The following is a 19,469-nucleotide window of genomic DNA, read 5'->3' as shown; positions in this document are numbered from 1 at the left end:
AAGTGTAAACGTCATAGCTTGGGAGTGTAAAACGTCATGGCTTGGGAAGAGTATGTTTGAAAAGTGTAAGCGTCATGGCCCTTCTTGTGATAAGAAGAACGGTAGTCTATATGGAATTAAGCATTAATCCAATTAGTTGTATCAAGGTCGGATTCTCCCTTTCCCTAACGAGGTCCAGGGTGAGCTCCCTTTGTAAGCTCAGTTATTCTTTCCTGAGTAAGCTCCATGTTCCAACTATTGGTCGATCAAGGAACTCAAAGTCTTCTTCAGCGTCACACATCAACTTGGAAGGTAGGAGTGATCGTTGGGTGACTCGATCTATGGCGAGGGAACCTAACATCGTGGTATCAGAGCGTGCTCCCACGTCGCAAGTTCGAGTCCCGGGACGTGCAAAGGCCAAATTAAAATACTGGTAGGTCCTTGTGATAAGCCCTGGGTCGGACCAGTATCGTTGCGCGGGCGCAAAGGCTGGATTAAAATACTGGTAGGTCGTGTCTAGGTATTATCGCGGTCGGGCCAGTGTCGTTGCGCCGCCATGGTCGTCCACTCGCGAAGGTGGGGTGTGTTGTTATGGTCCTTGGTTAAGTACCTATGTCTTCTGTTCCTCACAGGCCGGTCTTTTGGGTAGTATTGGCTAGGTGCTTAACAGTATCATCAACTTCGTATGCATCTTGCTGACATCGAGAAAACTACCTTCCGCACTCATCACGACCATTTTGAATTTGTTGTGATGCCGTTTGGGTTATCAAACGCCCGTCCACTTTTCAGGCGTTAATGAACGAGGTATTCCGAAACTATCTTAAAAAATTTGTACTTGTTTTTTTTATGATATACTCATTTACAACAAGTCCGGGATCAACATTTAGAGGATTTACTATTGGTGTTTCAATTGTTACGAGCGCACCAGTTGTATTTAAAGAAATCTTAATGCTCTTTTGCGAAGTCACTTGTGGCCTATCTCGGCCATATTATTTCACATACAGAGTCACAGTTGATTCCGAAAAGATTCAAGCCATTTCCGATTGGCCACAACCTCCGAATAACTTCGCTTTGAGAGGGTTTTTGGGGTTAGTTGGATACTACCGAAAGTTCATAAAAAATTATGGGCCGTTAGCAGCACTATTGACCAGCCTTCTCAAGAAAAATTCCTTTATTTGGAATGACCAGGCTACACAGTCTTTCAAAGATCTCAAACTAGCTCTTGCATCCGCACCAGTTCTGCAACTCCCAAATTTTGAGGAATTATTTGTCGTTGAGTGTGACATGCCTGGTGGGGGCATTGGGGCCGTCCTACAACAGCACTTCCACCCCATTGCATATTTCAGCAAGCAATTGCAGCATGACATAAAAAATTGGCAGCATATGAATGGGAATTAATTGGTTTGGCAGGCTGTCCAACACTGGCGACCTTACTTGTGGGGCCGTGCATTTCTCAACCGCACTGATCATTACAGTCTTAAATATTTGCTTGAGCAACGCCTCACTACTTTTCCTCAACAACACTAGATTAGTAAGTTGATGGGGTTTGACTTTTCCGTGGAGTACCGCTCCGGGCGGTTAAACAAGGCGGCGGATGCCTTGTCACAACGTTTAAAGAATCAGCAGCTCGTCTATGCCATCAGCCAGCCTCGTTTTCTTCTCTTAGACTTGGTTAAGGAGGAAAATACCAGCAATCCCGTCCTACAAAAACTACACACAAAATTACAGAGGGGGCAATGGACTCTAAGTGGTCAATCCAGGATTCTCTTATTTGCTACAACAAGCACTTATATGTACCACATACTTCCGAGTTGATTTCAGCAATCCTCTCTGCTTACCATGACATCACTCATGAAGGCATCCAGAAATCCTTGCATCGCATTCGAGCAGATTTCTATGGACAAGGAATGAAGACCACCATTGCAGCATATGGCACAACATGCGAGGTCTGTCAACACAACAAGGCCGAACACTTAAGTCCAATGGGTCTTCTCCAGCCTCTCGCATTCCCTACACAAGTTTGGGCAGATATCTCTATGGATTTCGTCGATGGTCTTCCCCAGACATCAGACAAATCAATATTATTTGTGGTGGTGGATAGGTTCTCCAAGTATGCTCATTTTATTCCAATGGCACACCCCTATACCGCATCCAGAGTGGCCCAGACCTTCCTCGAGCATATTGTCCGTTTGCATGGCATTCCGGAATCGATTGTCAATGATCGTGATGGGGTCTTTACCAGCACTTTCTGGCGGGAACTTTTTCGTCTGTGCGGCACCAAACTGAAATTTTCCTCATCCTATCATCCTCAAATAGACGGCCAAACTGAGGTGGTTAACCGCACCGTGGAGATGTGTCTAAGGTGCCTTCTGGGCGACCGCCCTAAAAATTGGGTTCAATGGCTACTGTGGACCGAGGATTGTTACAACATTTCCTTCCACACAGCCTTGCAGTCTACTCCGTTCCGAGTTCTATATGGCAGAGATCCTCCTCGACTTCTATCTTATAATTTGGGCTCCACCCGAGTGGAAGCTATTGATCAAGGACTCATTGAGCGGGACCAAGTGTTACAGAATATGACTGATTGACTCCACAGGGCTCAAGTTCATATGAAGGACTTCTATGACAAGGGGCACAAGGATGTCTCATACCAGGAAGGGGACTACGTTTGGCTACGCCTCCAACCTCACAGACAACACTCAATTGCTGGGCCACAACGCCATAAACTCTCCCCAAAGTACTTTGGGCCTTTCTCTATTATTCGACGCGTGGGGCAGGTAGCCTATTAGCTGAAACTTCCGCCCACGACCAAGTTTCATGACGTATTTCATGTCTCCCTACTGAAACCCTTTCAGGGGTCAGCCCCTCCTACCGCTCCGTCCCTTCCTCCGGTTGACAACGGACGGGTTATCCTTACTCTGGCCACGGTGTTGCGTGCCCGACTTATTAATGATCAGTGGGAGACTCTTGTCCAGTGGACAGACACCGAACCAGCAACTGCTACGTGGGAACAGTTGGACAACTTCAAGCAGGTCTACCCAGCTTACGAGCTTGAGGACATGCTCTTTCTGCAGGGGGCGGGGGGGAAATGTTGAGGACTCAATAGCTAACCGAGTCATCCAAAGGAGGCGTCACTGAGTCACTAAGTTAATTGCTTTTATTTTTATATTTCATATTTTATTTCAAAAAAAAATATTTCATATTCCTATTAATTTCTTTTTGATTAATTTTTTAAGTCAGAATGTTGCAAGGGCAGAAGTGTAACTTTTAAACCCTAAACTCTATTTGCGTCAACCCTATTTAGAGGGAAAAGGGAATGAAGAAGGACAAGTCTGATTTTAGGTTAAACAGGGTAGAGAGTTCTCCTTGACGAGCTCTAGGTCCAGGTTCCCTCTTGAATCTGATTTTCTCTCTAACCCCTTTTTGATTTCTTTTTTTCCATAATCCATTCCCGAGAGAAAAGAGGTCTCTCAACCTCTTTTCCGTGAACATCAAGAGATTTCTCAACCTCTCTTTCCGTGAGCAGCAAGAGGTCTCTCAACCTCTCAACCTCTTAACCGAAAGCAGCAGCACCTTCCAGTGCTGAATTCATCCTTCAAATTCTGGATTCACCAATCCCACGCCGAGTTACAAGATCCAAGGCAAGGGACCACAACACATGATTAAAAAAAAAAAAAAAGACATAAGAGGACATACACCAGCTTGCATAATTATAATTTTATGTCATCTCTATGAAAGTTCTTCTTATTTACTAGTCATGCTACCCTTACACACGTGAGTGTCTTTTAATACTCCCCCTCAAGCTAGTGTTTGTAACTCCACTTTGAAAATAATCTTGGTTAAGAAACTTGTGTGATTGAAAAGAAATTCCGATCTTGTGGCGCTTGAGAAGAAATTTTGATTGCCTTGCTTTGATTAATCTTCTTCTTGTTCACTTCTTGCTTGTAGTCTTCATCTTGTTTTCCTCTTGTCTCCCCCTTACTTGGATATTCTAGTTACATAAAATTTAATTACCACAACATGTTAAATTCTTCATTATTGGTTACCTTTTTCTTGTACTTTTTCTTCTACTTCTCCTCCTCAAGCTGAGGATCACTTTGTTCTTTACCAAGAGACCCAACTTGTACATCATAAAGGTGAGAGAAGAACAATCACTCCTAGCTATACGACAAAGCTCCATACACTAGTCAAAACAGTCATAGTCTAAAATACACTTCGATTAATTTCAATGGCAGAAAAACAACCCAACTTTAGGGCACAACAAAAAGACTATTCACTTTATAAGGGTAGCTCAAACACAAATCACCTCTTGGGTGAAGAATAAAAGACTTTTCTTAAGCTGGAGGTTGGTCACACTCCTATGCTTTTAGGTAGTGGGTCTATAGGCATTGCTCTGAAGTGATTTTAGCGAAAGTAAATTAAAGAAAGTACTTTGAGGAATTATGGGTGTGAATAAAAAGATAGTATCTCTTATACTTCAAAAGGAAGGAGGTGCACAATGCAACTCTTCACACTTCCAAGTTAGAAGGAGGTGCTTTTAGACCAATAGATGGATAAAAAGTGACTGGGTTTTACACAAGAGGGAGGTAAAAAAAGTAATTCCTCTATAAACATGATGACTAAGGAAACTTAGAAAAATCCCAATAAGAAAGTTTTGAAATGGAATATTATAATGGAAACTTTCTAAACATAGACTTCTCATATAAGGCAATTACTTTTTTTTTTTTTTTTTTTTTGAAGTGATGATAATTTTATTTCAAAGAATGGGAAGATACATCATGGGAGGCCTCCCCTAACAGCAAGAGATTGAAGGTGCGGGGCCAAGCTTAGCACACAAATCAACAACTGAATTAGCTGAACTAAGTATATGAGACCAAGTACAAGAAATGGTTGAAACAATGTCCAAAATATCAAGAAAAATCAATCAGTGACGCCATGGGGGGAAGGATGAGGTGGAGCACCATCCGATGACGACCTTGGAATCTCCCTCTACAATAAGGGGCCCACTGAAGCGGTCCTGAAAGATACACAAGCTATGAAGGAGACCAGAGAGCTCAGCAGTGGTCGAGTTAGCAATTCCGAGAGGGCCAGAGTAAGAGAGTATGACAATGTCGCCTGGATAAATAAATCACCCCACTAAAGCCAGCCAAACCCGGGTTCCCAAAGGCGATACCATCAAAATTTAGCATATAATGTCCAGTGGGGGGAAGCTCCCAAACCATCAACTCGGCAGGGGGCAGAGGGGACGAACATCTGAGCAATAATCTTCCAGTTGGTGCGGACCGGGAAACAAGAGAGGCATGCGAATTCTTTCCGGGACCGGATCCATGTAGGCATGAACCCAGTGGCGGTGTAGGAGACCTTAGCAGCAGAGCAGAAAGTATAGTCAAACCGTTTGGAGTTCTTCTCCTTAAAGGCACCAAGGGACGAAAGCAATGCAGGCAGCCAACAAAAGCTTGCTCAGGATGGGAAGGCGGGTTCCAGAAGAGAAACAAAAATGGTGCTCAGGTCAAGCGGGATGAAGAAGCTGAGACCCATACTGTCAATAATGCAAGTCCACACCTTCCAGGCGATGTCATTGTGGAGAAGAAGATGACTCATAGTTTCAGCCTCTGTCTCGCAGAAGGGGCAGAAAGGATTGGGAGTGGTGTTACCGTGCCTGATAAGGTTGTTTGCAGTGAAGATCTTATTGTGGCACACACTCCAGAGAAAAAACTTCACCTTGGGCGGAGCTGAGACAAAAGCTACAAGGTGGGGGGTGGGTGGCCAAGACCATCCCATAAGATGGCGGTAGGCCGAGGAGACCAAGAATTGCCCCCTATCGTTAGTGAGCCAGAGCATCCGGTCCGCCATCTGAGGGCAAACGATAACATTGCCAAGACTATCAATCAAGCCACAAACGGAAATGGCTTCCTCATCAGTAAGGGTGCGTTTAAGGCAAAGATTCCATTAGCAATTCTCCTGAGCGTCAAAGATAGATAAGTTGCGATTGGTGGTGAGTTGAAGCAAAGGTGGATAAGACGAGGCAAGTGAGCCATCGCCCGACCACCAATCCGTCCAGAAACGTAGACTGGAGCCATCCCCAACAAAGAACCGAATGGCAGTGCGGAAAATGGAAAACAGATGAAACATGAGATGACGACAGTTTTTGTCAATGATCCATCTATCTCCAAGACGCTGAAGCTTGAAGGCAACCATTGGCTTGAATACAATTACTTTTTAACACTACTACAATTTGGAAAGAAATATTCAAAAGATAAATTCTGGAATAAGGAAGATTTAGGACACTTATTTGGAGTCTAAAATTAGGAAACAAAACTTTTTAAATAATAAATTTCTAACTTTGTAAAAAAAGAAACTAAACTCATAATGGGAAAGATAGCTTTTAAGGAAGCTAATGTAATGTGAGTTCAAACAAAAAATACTTTTAAGGAAGGAAAGATACTCAAGTTGGTAAAATCTTGACTAGATTTTTTTTTTGAAATAATGCGGATTTTTATTAAGACAAAAGCTCAAAAGAGCAAATTACAAAGGAGAGAATCCTTCCCATACAATGAGAGATTGCTGGGAAGTTCCGAATTTAGCCAATTTATCAGCCAAAGAGTTGGCTGATCTAGGAATGAGATTCCAATTACAATGCAAAGAAGATACAATGTCAGCAATACTATCAGTGATGGGTCAGTGGCGCCAAGGGGGGAGGTTGTCTTTGGAACACCAATTAATAAACGTCTTCTAGTCGCCTTCAATGATTAACTTGCCATGGAGACGATCTTTGAAGATTTGGAGGCCGAACAGTAGAGCACTAACTTCAGCAGTATTAGAATCGGCAATGCCCACCGGACCAGCATAAGAAAGAATGGGGTCTCCATTGTGACCTCTGAATATACCACCTGTTCCTGTTGGACCAGGACATTCAATAGCACTACCATCAAAATTCAGCTTTATGCAGTCACAAGGGGGAGGATCCCAGATAGCCATTCTAGGAGCTTTGCTAGGGCCAGACATGTGAGCGATCAAATTCCAATTTTCCCGAAGGGAAACCCCTGAAAGAGTGGCAAAATCCTTCTTTGTATGAAGCCAGCTCGAGATCAGGCAGATGACATGAGAAGCCGTGTTGTCTGGGGCACTAGCTTTGGAGTTGAATCTTTGGTTGTTCTGCTCGAGCCAAATGCACCATGGAACATGCGCAAGACAGGCTGAAAGAATTAACTTACCCAGCCGAGGAAGGAGAATCCCTCGAACCATCTCAAAGGTGCCAAAGAGGTCCTGATGTAGCCCCAATTGGAGCCCGATTTTCTGAAATATCTTCATCCAAACTTGCCACAAAAATCCAGAGTGTAAGAGGACATGCTGGACTGTCTCTTCACACTCACCGCAAAGGGGACAAGAAAGATCGGGGGCAGTGAAGCCTCTTTTGTGAAGGTTGTCTGAAGTAAGCATATGTTCCCTTATGCCTAACCACACGAAGAACTTGCTTTTGCTTGGCGTTGAGAGTTTCCAAGCCAGATTTGCCTTGTGCTCATGAGGACTAAAGTCTTGCTTTCTGATATGAGAGTAAGCCGAAGTGACAGTGAATAGGCCATTATTACTGGGCTTCCAAATCATCTTATCAACTGAGTGCTCCCGAATAATAGTACTGCTGAGTTTAGTAAGGAGTGAACAAAAAACCAACGATTCCTCATCATTTAATCCCCGATGAAACTGAAGACTCCACTGGTGAAAACAAATAGGAAACTCAACCAACATTAGCAACTCAAAAAGTGAAGCAAAAAAATGGGCTTAGATTTGGATTTTCGCATGCAACAGGTTACCAACATGACCATTGATTCTTCCAATGTAGATATCTCTCTTTAGAAAGATTAAATTGAGAAACGGTTTCTTGGGATAGAAAGTAGACTCACATAGATTTCCTTTGATATATAATTCTCAATATAAATCCTTAGTAAGGTTTGTACAAACCGTTCATGAAGTTTACGCTTTCTGTTGCTACCCGAAACTTTTCTGCTTTAGATGACGATTTCTATCCTATTTCAATGATTCTTTTTGAGTTCGAAACTAGACTAAAGTATCTTTCCAACGGTATGTAATTTTCTATATGACATACGGTAAGAGAGTTAAACGTCCAATGAAAAAGGAATAGTGAAAGAAGACTAAAGGAAAAAACGAGAAACTCCTCTTTTTTCCTTTTCTTTTTCTTTTTCTCCTTCTTCCTCCCTTTCTTCTCCATCTTCTTCTTCTTTTCTATCTCAGATCTTTGCCCATTGTATACCATGTTGATTTCTAAGGCCAACACATAAACCCAAGAGATCTTTAAAGGAAGGAGAGAAGAGAGGAAATCTAACTCTTTGGAGAGAGGAGAGAAGAAACCAAGGGAGAGAGAAGAGGAGAAGATAGAGAGAGAGATGTAAGGATGAATTTGAGCTAAAAGGTAGAGGCTTGAATTCTCTACCATGCCTTGAGGCTGTATTTATAGTTGTGTGAAGGTGTTTACAATGACTACAATGCCTTTAGGGCTGCATGCTTCAAAAGAAAAAATACATAAGAGGACATACACCAGCTTGCATAATTACAATTCTATGTCATCTCTATGAAAATTATCCTTATTTACTAGCCATGCCACCCCTACATGTGGGTGTCTTTTAACAAGATAGAAGGTCGATAGATGGTCTTTTTAGAGGCACAAAGGTGGTTTTCATTATTTTTTGTTTTGAACTTTGTCACTGACGTGCTCAAATTAGTGGAAGTGGACTGATCAGCCATCATAAAATAACAAGTAAGGTGAAATCAGGGCAATTTTTTTTTTTTTTAAAAGATGCTGATTTTTATTAAGAGAAAGCTTAGTCGAGCAGATTACAAGGGGGGGAGCTTTCCCAAACAATGAGAGTTTGCTGGGAGGTTCCAAATTTTGCCAAATTATTACCCAAAAAATTGGTTGATCGAGGAACGAGGTTCCAATTACAATGAATAGATGACACAATGTCAGTAATACAATCAGTGATAGGCCAGTGATGCCACGGGGGGAGCTATCTTTTGAACACCAGCTGATGACAGTCTTAGAATCTCCTTCAATAAATAGTTTGCCATGGAGACGCTCTTTGAAGATTTGAAGGCCAAATAGAAGAGCACTCACTTTAGCAGTATTTGAATCAGCAATGCTCACTGACCCTGCATAAGATAGAATAGGGTCTCCACTGCCGTCTCTGAAAACACGACCAGCTCTAGTCGGTCCTGGACAACCTAAAACTGCCAAAAAAATTGAGTTTGATGCAGTCGCAAGGGGGAGGATTCCAGGTGGCCATAATCGGGGTTTTGCACAGGCCCGCCATATGGGCGATCAAACCCCAATTTTCCCGAAGGGAAACACCCTATAGAGAGGCAAACTCCTTCCTGGTATGTAACCAACTTGAGACAAGGCCTGCTGCATGAGAAGCCGTGTTTTCCGGGGTGCTAGCCTTGGAGTTGAATCTCCGGTTCTTGCGCTCGAGCCATAGGCACCATGTGACATGCACAAGGTATGCCAAGAGAATTAGGTTGCCCAACCTAGGAAGGCGGATCCCCATAACCATCTCATAGGTTCCAAAGAGGTCTTGATGTAGCCCCATTTAGAGTCCAATCTTCTGGAAGACTTGCCAAGATAAATCACAATGTAATAGAATATGCTGGATTGTCTCATCGCTCGTACCACAAAGGGGACAAGTACGATTGGGGGCTGTGTAGCCTCTGTTATGAAGGTTGTCAGAGGTGAGGATCTGTTCTCTTATGGCCGTACACACGAAAAAATTTGTGACGGATATGCTCCATGATTATGGGTTACTAGGGATGAAGCCTGCAAAAACTCCTATGGAAGTTGGTCATTACTTGTATGATGTTGATAGTCCACAGCTCAGGAACAAGATTATGTATAGGCGACTCATGGGTAAGCTCATGTATGCTATTGTCATTTGCCCAAATATATCATTTGCGGCCAATATTGTTAGCCAATTCATGGAATATCCCTATAAGATTCATTTGGGGGCAATCGAAAGGATTTTAAGATACTTAAAGGGAGCACCAAGAAAAGGTTTGTTTTATGCACCCCATGGTTACACAAAGATTGAGGCATACTCAAATGCCAGTTATGTAGGGTAAAAATTGGATAGAAAATCTACTTTTGGCTATTGTGCTTTGGTTGGTGAAAATTTGGTTACTTGAAAGAGTAAGAAACAAAATGTAGTGGCTCGCTAAAGTGCAGAAGCTGAATACCAAGCAATGGCTCTTACAATAAGTAAATTTATATGGGTTGGATTGGTGTTACAGGAGATGAGTTTTATTACTACAAAGGCTATGACTATGTTGTGCTAATCAGACTGCAATCTTTATTATGAGCAATCCTGTATTCCATGAACGTACAAAATATTTTGAATTGATTGCCACTTCATCTGTGGTGTGGTTATGAGTGGAGCAGTGGTCACACCATATGTTAGCTCAGCTGATCGTGCTGACATTTTCTCTAAAGATTGGGGCATTTTTTCTATCAATCTGGGACTTCTTGATATAGACGCTCCAGCTGGAGCAGGAGTGTTCAAAGATGTACATGGGTATTTTGGTTATTTCCTGTAACAATATATATTACTGATGTTAGCAGTAGAGTAAATGCCTTATCAGGAACCTATAGTTCAAATTTGGTTGAATTCTGATGTGTACAGGAAGTTATATGAGTGAAAGCTATGAGGGGCATTTTTGTAAACTTACTCTTTTATCAATTTAAGTGAGATAATAAAAGAGGGAGGTCAATTTTCACATCCTCCAAAGAGTGCATCTTTTGCACTCTCTTCCCTTGTCTCCTTATCTTCTCTTCTCTTCATTCTTTCTTCCTCAAAAAACCAACAAGCATGACAATGGGAGTTTTAGAATACAACCAGTAGAAATTACTTAGGAGGCTTGGTAGATACTTCTGTGGCGAAAGTAAAATGACAAAAAAAATGACAATAATAACATAAAAAAGATTAAAATGCATATTTATAATGTCTTTATTCTTATCTGCGCATGCAATTAAAAGTAGAGCACTCCCATCATTGGGCTACCATGTATTTAAAGGAAAGTCTAGGAAGCATATGTATGTGGTAACAAGCCGTATGTGCTCTTGTTAAATGTTTTCTATGTTGACCTTTATGTAGGTTGAGGGTGCTCAAAGCCATGAAGCACCTATTCAAAGGCTTGCTGATTCAATTGCAGGGCCCTTTGTCTTTAGTGTTATGACATTGTCAGCTGCTACATTTGCCTTTTGGTAAGTTTTTCTTTGTTTTGTATAATGTTAAGTACTTCTATATGCAGCAGTAAGGAATTGGCATCAGTGGTAGTCCTTTGTACTTGATATAAAGATGTTTTGGGGAACACTTCAAGCTTGAGAAAAAGAACTAGATATTACAGAAGGCACATTGCACTACAGAGGGAGAGAGACTCTCGTTTAGCTAATGAATTAGCAATGGATTTTGTAACCCTAAATGTTGTGCTGCCTTGAGACAACATATACAAATATCCATAATTTTCTCAAAGATATATCTGAATCTCCAGGGAGGCTTCTAACTTTCTTTCATCCAGCTGATCACCACGGAAGAATCTCCTTCAACAACTATTGGAGCAGAGAAATGCTCGAAATACAGCTTACGACCTTGCTTTAGTGCAGTGATTTCTGCCTCTACGGAGTTCTTCCAGCAAGTGGAGCTGAGAAAGCACGCCTGACAGAGCCATTTGGATCCTTTATGACCCCACTAATGCCCACATGTACTGGGTTACCAAATGAGCTTCCATCAAAGTTTAACTTTAGAGAGCATAGAGGAGAAATCTAATGGATTGCAACTGGGGGCTGATGATTGACCAATGTTGCCACCAATCTACAATGTTGTTTTAATTAAGGAGAGGGGCTAGGGAGGGAGGCCTTTGAACGTTTTAGGCCCACAATAATACTGTGTGGGAGAGATTTGCGATCTGTTTAAAGTCCATGAATTCCTTTCATTTCATAGAAGCCATGGCACAGCAGCAATGGAGGCTCTCCAGAGGATTGTTCCTGTGTCAGGCAAACCAGTAGAGAAATTTTGAGCTAAAGGATCTGTGAATGAGGATGGGAAGTAGCAGACTAACACAAACATAATAAGAACTGAACCCCAAATCTGAGAGCTGATAGGACAGAATAAGATCCACCGTCTCCTCCACTGAGTTACAGAATTTGGGTAAAGAGTTTATGACTGGTTGTCCCCTCTTTGAAGCTTATCACAAGTAAGTATTTTCTTGTGACTACCTGACAAGATAATTGCTTTCCGCAAAAGTGATATCTTTTTGCTTCTTCATGTAGAGAAGGACCCATTTTGTAACGAAATGAAGCAACATCACCATTTTGATAATCTCCTCGATCTTTGTAATTGTTAGGAGAAGTAGGCAAACTAGAACCTCTATTTAAATTTCAGACCATCTCTGAAGATAGGCTTGCTTGAATTTGATTACGTGGGGACCCATCACCCACCCCTTTAGGTGAATCAGACCAATAGACACGACTAGATGGAAACATTTATCTATAATAGGTGTGTCATCACTGTAGTTATCTTCAAAAGCGTCTCCATGGCAAGTTAATCATTGGAGGCAACTCAAAGACGGTTATTAGTTGGTGTTCCAGGACAGCCTCCTCCCTTGGCGCCACTGGCCCATCACTGATAGTATTGCTGACATTGTATCTTCTACGCATTGTAATTGGAATCTCATTCCTAGATCAGCCAACTCTTTGGCTGATAAATTGGCAAAATTTGGAACTTCCCAGCAATCTCTCATTGTTTGGGAAAGCTTCCCTCCCTTGTAATATGCTCTCTTGAGCTTTTGCCTTAAAAAAATCAGCATCATTTAAAAAAACAAAAAAAACTAGGAACCCACTCAGGAACTAGGGCTTGTATTTCTGAATCAATCATAGCAGCAATGGTTGTAACATCTTGATCTGTAAGAACCAATTTTGTAACCATTTCATTGGCAACACTTATAGCGGTGTTTGCTTCTATCAAATGGAAAATGAATATTGCGAAGGTGACCAGTGGAATTAACAATCCTTAATACAAGAGGATGTGGTGAAATTTCCAGAGGAGTCAAGATACCAAACAAGCCCGTTCTGCCCATTTGGCTTAAAGCATATCAATTCCAGCTCAGATAGAATCTCTACTATGGATTTTGCCTTCTTCTTCATTCTAATTTATTCTAAATAGGGAGTTCCAGTTGCCCCTTTGGTGGGGGCCTTCTCTCAAAAATTTTATGGTGACCTCTTCGTTCAGGGTTGTACTTTCAAAGGAGAGCTTCCTAACCCGAGGACTCATCAAAAAAAGGTTAGAGCTACCATCCCCAGTCTGGAATCTTCTGAACATTCTAAATGCTAGGATTGCTGAGGGAGGCCAGCTATTAGGCATGAAATGATATTTAGCATTGAACACTTTCCTACGAAGAGTCTTTTGATGTAGCAAATGTCCACAACCATCCATTTTTCCAGGAAAGCTTCATTCATTAGTTTCAATCTCTTGATACCCAATCTTTCATTCGTTTTTCTTCTCCAATATTGTGTTTCGTCCAAACTAGGTCTCTATGTTCTTTTTATTCCCAACTTGAGGGGGAGAAGTAGTACAAGAAAGAGGTCTTTTATTCCACATGTTGTGGTATTTTTTATGTTGCAAAAATATTCATGCAAGGGGGAAAACAAAAGATGAAGATTTCGCATCTATGAAGATTTTTTTTCCAGCAAAAGTAGATTGAGGAACAAAAATCTTTTTTCCTTTCAAGCTGAAGTTATGAACTTCAGCTTGAGGAGAGTGTTGAAGAGTCGGTATAGAAGAGTCTTACATGACTCTCATAGCAAGAAGTCTCACATATCTAGATTATTATGGTGAAGTCTTACAGGAAGAGGTCTTACAGAAGAGTTTCAGTTAAAGGTGTTTTAGTTATGTTAGTCTGCTATTTATGTTCAGTAGTTCAATTGTTCTAGGACTTATCTTTTAGTATTTAACTTTTGGTGTAACTTGGATAAGGGTAGCTTAATTATAATTGGATTCTAGTTGTTTCTTCTATTATAAATAAAGGCTCATTGTACTCAAATTACTTCAAGTCAGGGAAATTTTTTTCTTTTCCAGAAATTCAACAGAAACTTTTGGGAATGAAGAATATGATGGAAAGTTTGTGCCTTCACCATCTCTTAACAAAAAACTAATAGATTTTGAAAAAAAGGGTGATCATGAATTGTGTGGAAGTGTTTTGTTTGATGTCAATCAATTAAGCCAATTGCCCAAAATCCTAGGCTCAATTGCAATATTCTCCATTGATGGGAGAGATGGTGATGACTCACCTTGAGCACCGAGATACCAATGAGCTACTTGAAAGATGGAGAACAAGTAGGATTGGGAGTTTACATAATTGATGCTATTTATCATAACAGAATAAACAAGGATAGTCACTTTGGTCACGGGTGGATTCTAACTCATTTTCTAATCATACTGATGAGGAAAAGAGCAAGGCAGGACTGAAGAAGGTGTATGGATTCATAACCACCTCTTTAACATCAAACATATTCGGTAAAGAGGAGAAAGTGATAGGAGATGAAGTTAAAAGTTGAGAATTTATGAAGCAGGACCATTTGTGCCTCTGAGAAGAAAGAAGAAGGCAAAAGTGAAAATCCCCAAGATAACTCGAGCGATAATGAAGGAATTTTACAAGTATATGGATGATGGAATAGAAGGCCTTGAAGAAACTATGGACTTGCTGAGAGTCAAAAGTGGAGTCTAATAAAAACAGTATGTCACCCTGTCTAATGTGTGTTTCTCCTATCATAATAAAAACAGTATATAACCCTGTCTAATATGTGCATAATGGCCCTAAGGAAGAAATAAATTACATTACACTTGTATTCCAATGCAAAAAGACAAAAATAAATTGTTCATACTAACCTAGCACTCCTTTATGAATTAGGTTACATAACTGTTATTCTCTGACAAATTTTTGCATGCTTTGCAATTTTCTACTGGCTTAAGCATGATTCATGCTTCTATAGGCTCCATGAAAAAATATAATTAAATATTATTCCTTTATTTTTAATTTGAGAGAAATATACATATATATATATATTGAAATGATGCTGATTTTTATTAAGACAAAAGCTCAAAAAAACAATTTACAAAGGAGGGAAGCCTTCCCAAAAAATGAGAGATTGCTAGGAAGTTCCGAATTTTGCCAATTTATCAACCAAAGAGTGGCTGATCTAGGAATGGAGAGAAAAATATATTAAAACTTCAAACTCATCAAGACTTCCCTAGATTTTTTTTTTTTTTTTTTTTTTTTGAGAGAAACCTTGTCCTTGTGTGTTGGATCTCTGTAGTGCTATGCAAGTATCTAAAATTTACTTATTTTATGCTCAGGTATTGCATTGGGACACACGTCTTTCCAGATGTGTTGCTTAATGATATTGCAGGACCTGAAGGGAATCAATTACTTTTAAGTTTGAAGCTTGCAGTGGATGTCTTAGTAAGTACTATTGTTCTAACCTTGTTCTAATTTGTGTATGAAGAATCTTCTAGTTTCCTACTAGGCATACCATGAGACTTCGGTCTTAATATTTATTTCAGATTTTTTTTTTTTTGAAACTAATTACTTTATCCACTCAGAAAATTTGGTAACTTTAACATGTAAAAACATTTTTTTTTTTTTATGAAAGTGCGTATATTGATAACAAGAGGGAAAAATACAAACCTAGCTTTGGGGGCCTGACTCCACAACAAACTGTTGGAGAGACACACCCTCCTTAGCTTGAGAGTCTGCTAGGTGATTAGCAGAGCGAGGAATGTGGTTCCATATACAGTTTAAACTAGAAAGTAAATTACAAATTTCATTGAACATATCCCAATGACGCCACAGGGGGTGAACATGGTTAGTACACCAATTGATGACTACTTTTGAATCGTCTTCAATAAAAGGGGGCCACAGAGGTGGCTAGAGAAGACCTTGAGCCCATGCAAAAGGCCAAAGAGTTCTGCAGTAGTAGAATTTGAGTTGCCAAGGGGACCTGCATATGAGAAGAGGAGATCGCTATTTCCATTGTGGATAACACCACCAAATCCTGCAGGACCCGGGCATCCTAAAGCATTGCCATCAAAGTTGAGTTTTGTATACCCAGGTGGAGGGGGGATCCATGTGGCCATAGTAGGGGGATGAGAGGGTAGGGACATCCCAACAATAGATTACCAATTTCCTCTAAAGTTCAAGTCACTGAATTTTTTGAATTCTTTTCTGTTTAAGAGCCAGGCAGAGACTTCTCCAGAGATTTGTTCAATCAAAACCTCAATAGGACAAGATTTGAGTTTGAATTTCCTTCTGTTGCGCTTTTTCCAGAGAGCCTAGATAATATGACCAATACAACAAGATAAAATCATTTTTCCTAATTTTGGGAGCTTCGTACTGACTAGGGAGAGGACAGTCTCAGCAATGTTTCCAAAGGCACAAAATTGAAGGCCGATTTTGTTTAAAAAGGAAGTCCAGACTAGGTAGGCAAACTGACATGAAAGAAGGACATGTGTTGCTGTTTCTGGGGTATTTATGCAAAAGGGGCAGTGAGGGTCCAAGACAGAGGTGCTCCGACGAATTAAGGCATCAGAGGTTAAGATTTTGTTTCTACAGGTAGACCAAATGAAAAACTTAGCACGTGGGGGGGGGGGAGCAGATGCCAGGCATACGCAACAGGGTGTTTTGGGTGGGCTGAGAGGTTGTTTAAGTATGTATAGGCAAAAGATGTGGAGAAAGATCCCTTGGGACAAGGAGTCCATATTAGAGTATCATTGGAGGTATTTGGTTGTCTGGTTGGAAGAGTGAGGAGGAGTTGGGATGCAAGGAGGGTTTCAGTATCAGTGAGATGTCTTCTAAGGTTTAGATTCTAGTCCCCATTTTTTTACCAACTATCCGAGATATTGATCTCTGAGTTACCTGAGAGGCCAAAAATTTCCGGAAAGCTATTTTTGAGGGGGGATTAGCCAACCCACCAGTCATTCCAGAATTTTGATGTATTTACATTTCCAATGTAACATTTTGTAGCCATTTTGAATTTGGGGAGGAACTGAGCTATTTTTCTCCAAGAGAGTGAGAGAGAGCGAATTCGTCCTCCTTCTGTCTACCAGCCGGAAGGGAGATTTGCCTTCTCCCTTACAAAAGCTCTCTAAATCAAATGATGATTCATATTAAATTTCCAAATCCATTTAAGCTGCAGAGCAGAGTTTGTTGTGGATGTATCTTGGATTCCCAATCCACCTAATACTTTTGGCTTTCAAACCTCCTCCCATTTAACCAGATGATATTTTTTTTCACCGTTTGGACCGCCGCAAAGGAAACGTCTCTTTAGGAGCTCAATTCTGTTTCTGATTGACGTTGGGCAAGGGAACATAGACAAATAATAGTTAGGGATTCCTTGTAAACATGACTTGATGAGAGTTAACTTGCTTGTTTTTGAGAGAAATTTTCCCCGCCAGGTGGCAAGTCTTCCTTCCAAACGCTTAATGACAGGGTGCCAAGAAGCCTGAGAGGGGAGACGTGGGGTCAAAGGAAGCCCCAAATAGGTTCTAGAGGATGATTCAATGCGGCAACCAAGATAGCTGGCCATAGAGTTGAGAAGACCAGGCTCAATATTGTAACCAGATATAGAAGATTTCTCCCAGCTGATTTTTTGTCCATATGAGATTTCAAATAAGCTCAGCAAGGCACTTAAATTATGAATTTGATTGAGGGTGCCATCACATAAAAGTATAGTGTCATATGCATATTGGAGGAGGCTAATATCGAGAATAGGTTTAGGAGAGACAGGGCTTAGCCATCCAGATGTTTTAGCCAGACGGATCATTGTAGCTAATTGTTCTCCAATGAGAGTAAACAGAAGTGGGGATAGGGAATCCTCCTACCTGAGTCCCCTAGAGCTTTTGAAGTACCCACAAGGTTTGCCATTTATCAGGACTGAGTAGGAGACGTTAGAGATACAGTTTCTCATCCAGAATCTCCAACGAATGGGGAAACCCATCTTGTTAAGGAGGTGGTCAACTAGTTTCCAATTAACTCTGTCAAAGGCTTTTTCAAAGTCAAGTTTGATAACCACTCTTGGGTTGTTCAATTTCTTGTAGGAGTGAAGGATTTCATGGGTGGCCATAGACGAGTCTAGGATATTTCGACCAGCAATAAAACCACTCTGACTGGGGCTGATGATGTTAGGGAGAACAGACTTGAGGCGCTTGGCAAGGATACGGGCTTGGATTTTGTAAGAGCTTGTGGTGAGGCATATGGGTCTGTAGTCTTTGGCATGAGCAGAACCGGATTTTTTTGGAACGAGGGTTTATGACCGGTTGTTTTGCTCCTAGGCGCCTACTGCCATCCTCTGAGTTCCCAGTTCCTTATCACCGTTGCCCCCAGGGTGCCGGGTTGTTTGGCTTCTGCTGCTACCTCAATCTGTGCCCCTTGCTGCCTTTGTGCCGGTCATGTCTCTTTTGTGCAAGTACCCAACTTGACCAAAGAAGATAGAACCTGAAAGAGAGTTTTGGGAGCAAAGAATCGAGCCTTTTTTTCAGTAATAGAACAAGGTGATGAGGTTCCGGAAGACTAAGTTGTAACAAAACATCTTTTAATAAAAAAAGTTAGAAACAAAACAAAAGGCTGAAGCAATATGAATGATCATCAAACAAAGTGAGCATGTATCATTGAACTACGGAGAATTCTTAACCAGGAAAAAAAAGTAGAAAAACAAATCTCAAGCTAAAGTAATAGAAATAATTGAATGAGGAAGAGGAAGAAAAAACGTGATAAAGAATTGATAAAAACATGTCTCTGTGGGTTGATAAGTCAACTCACAAATCCTGCTCTAATACCATTTGGAATTTTTAGCAAGGAAGAGATAAGAGAGATTAGGATTTTCTAACCCCTCTCCCCTTTCTATAGTATAAACAACTATCTAAGTTAAATCCATATGCTTGCAGGTTGTAAACCCTTGGAATCTAGTTTCTAAGAGAAAATACTTTCGAGGAAAATAAGTAAACAATCAAACCATGTCGGGCAAGTAGACACGTGAGAGAACAGCTTATTGTTTCCACCATTTCATGTACTTGGTCTCATGTACTTCGATCAGCCAATTCGGCTGCTGATTTGTGTGCTAAATTGCGCCCCCCTCCCCCCCTCAATCTCTTGTTGGTAGGGGAGGTCTCCTTTGATGTTTCCTCCTTTTCTTTGAAATAAAATTATCAACATTTAAAAAAAAAAAAAGTAAGACATTGAGAGCAAGAGATGAACGCCAGCACCAGCACAGCCCACAGCAGAAAACAGAGAAGAATAACCGAATCACTCATAAAGAAGACAAGCAGTCCTAGTTATGTTAGGAAACCACTTGAAGGAAAAAAAGGAAGTAGCTGCAGCAATTACCAGGACGTGGAGTTGCACCAGGAAACAAAGATTAATTCCGGTTCAGTTAGGAC

General features: G+C 40.9%; 1 protein-coding gene across 2 annotated transcripts in view; it reads left to right on the top strand.

Annotated features, from left to right (window-relative positions):
* The window catches only part of LOC137956360 (copper-transporting ATPase PAA2, chloroplastic), a 77,826-nt gene that overhangs the window by 37,129 nt on the left and 21,228 nt on the right, over positions 1-19,469 (top strand). For both annotated transcript variants that reach the window (XM_068803827.1, XM_068803830.1), the window contains exons 9-10: positions 11,136-11,245; positions 15,393-15,498. In XM_068803827.1, the coding sequence (XP_068659928.1) occupies positions 11,136-11,245; positions 15,393-15,498 (216 nt within the window). The remainder of the gene's footprint in view (positions 1-11,135; positions 11,246-15,392; positions 15,499-19,469) is intronic.

This window comes from Aristolochia californica, unplaced genomic scaffold, assembly GCF_029961685.1.
Source record: "Aristolochia californica isolate CCGP_79_NKW_82.1479 unplaced genomic scaffold, dmAriCali1.0.hap1 SCAF_2, whole genome shotgun sequence".
Classification (NCBI taxonomy): Eukaryota; Viridiplantae; Streptophyta; class Magnoliopsida; order Piperales; family Aristolochiaceae; genus Aristolochia; species Aristolochia californica.
The sequence above is the reverse complement of the archived record's forward strand: the minus strand, read 5'-3'. Positions and strand labels throughout refer to the sequence as shown.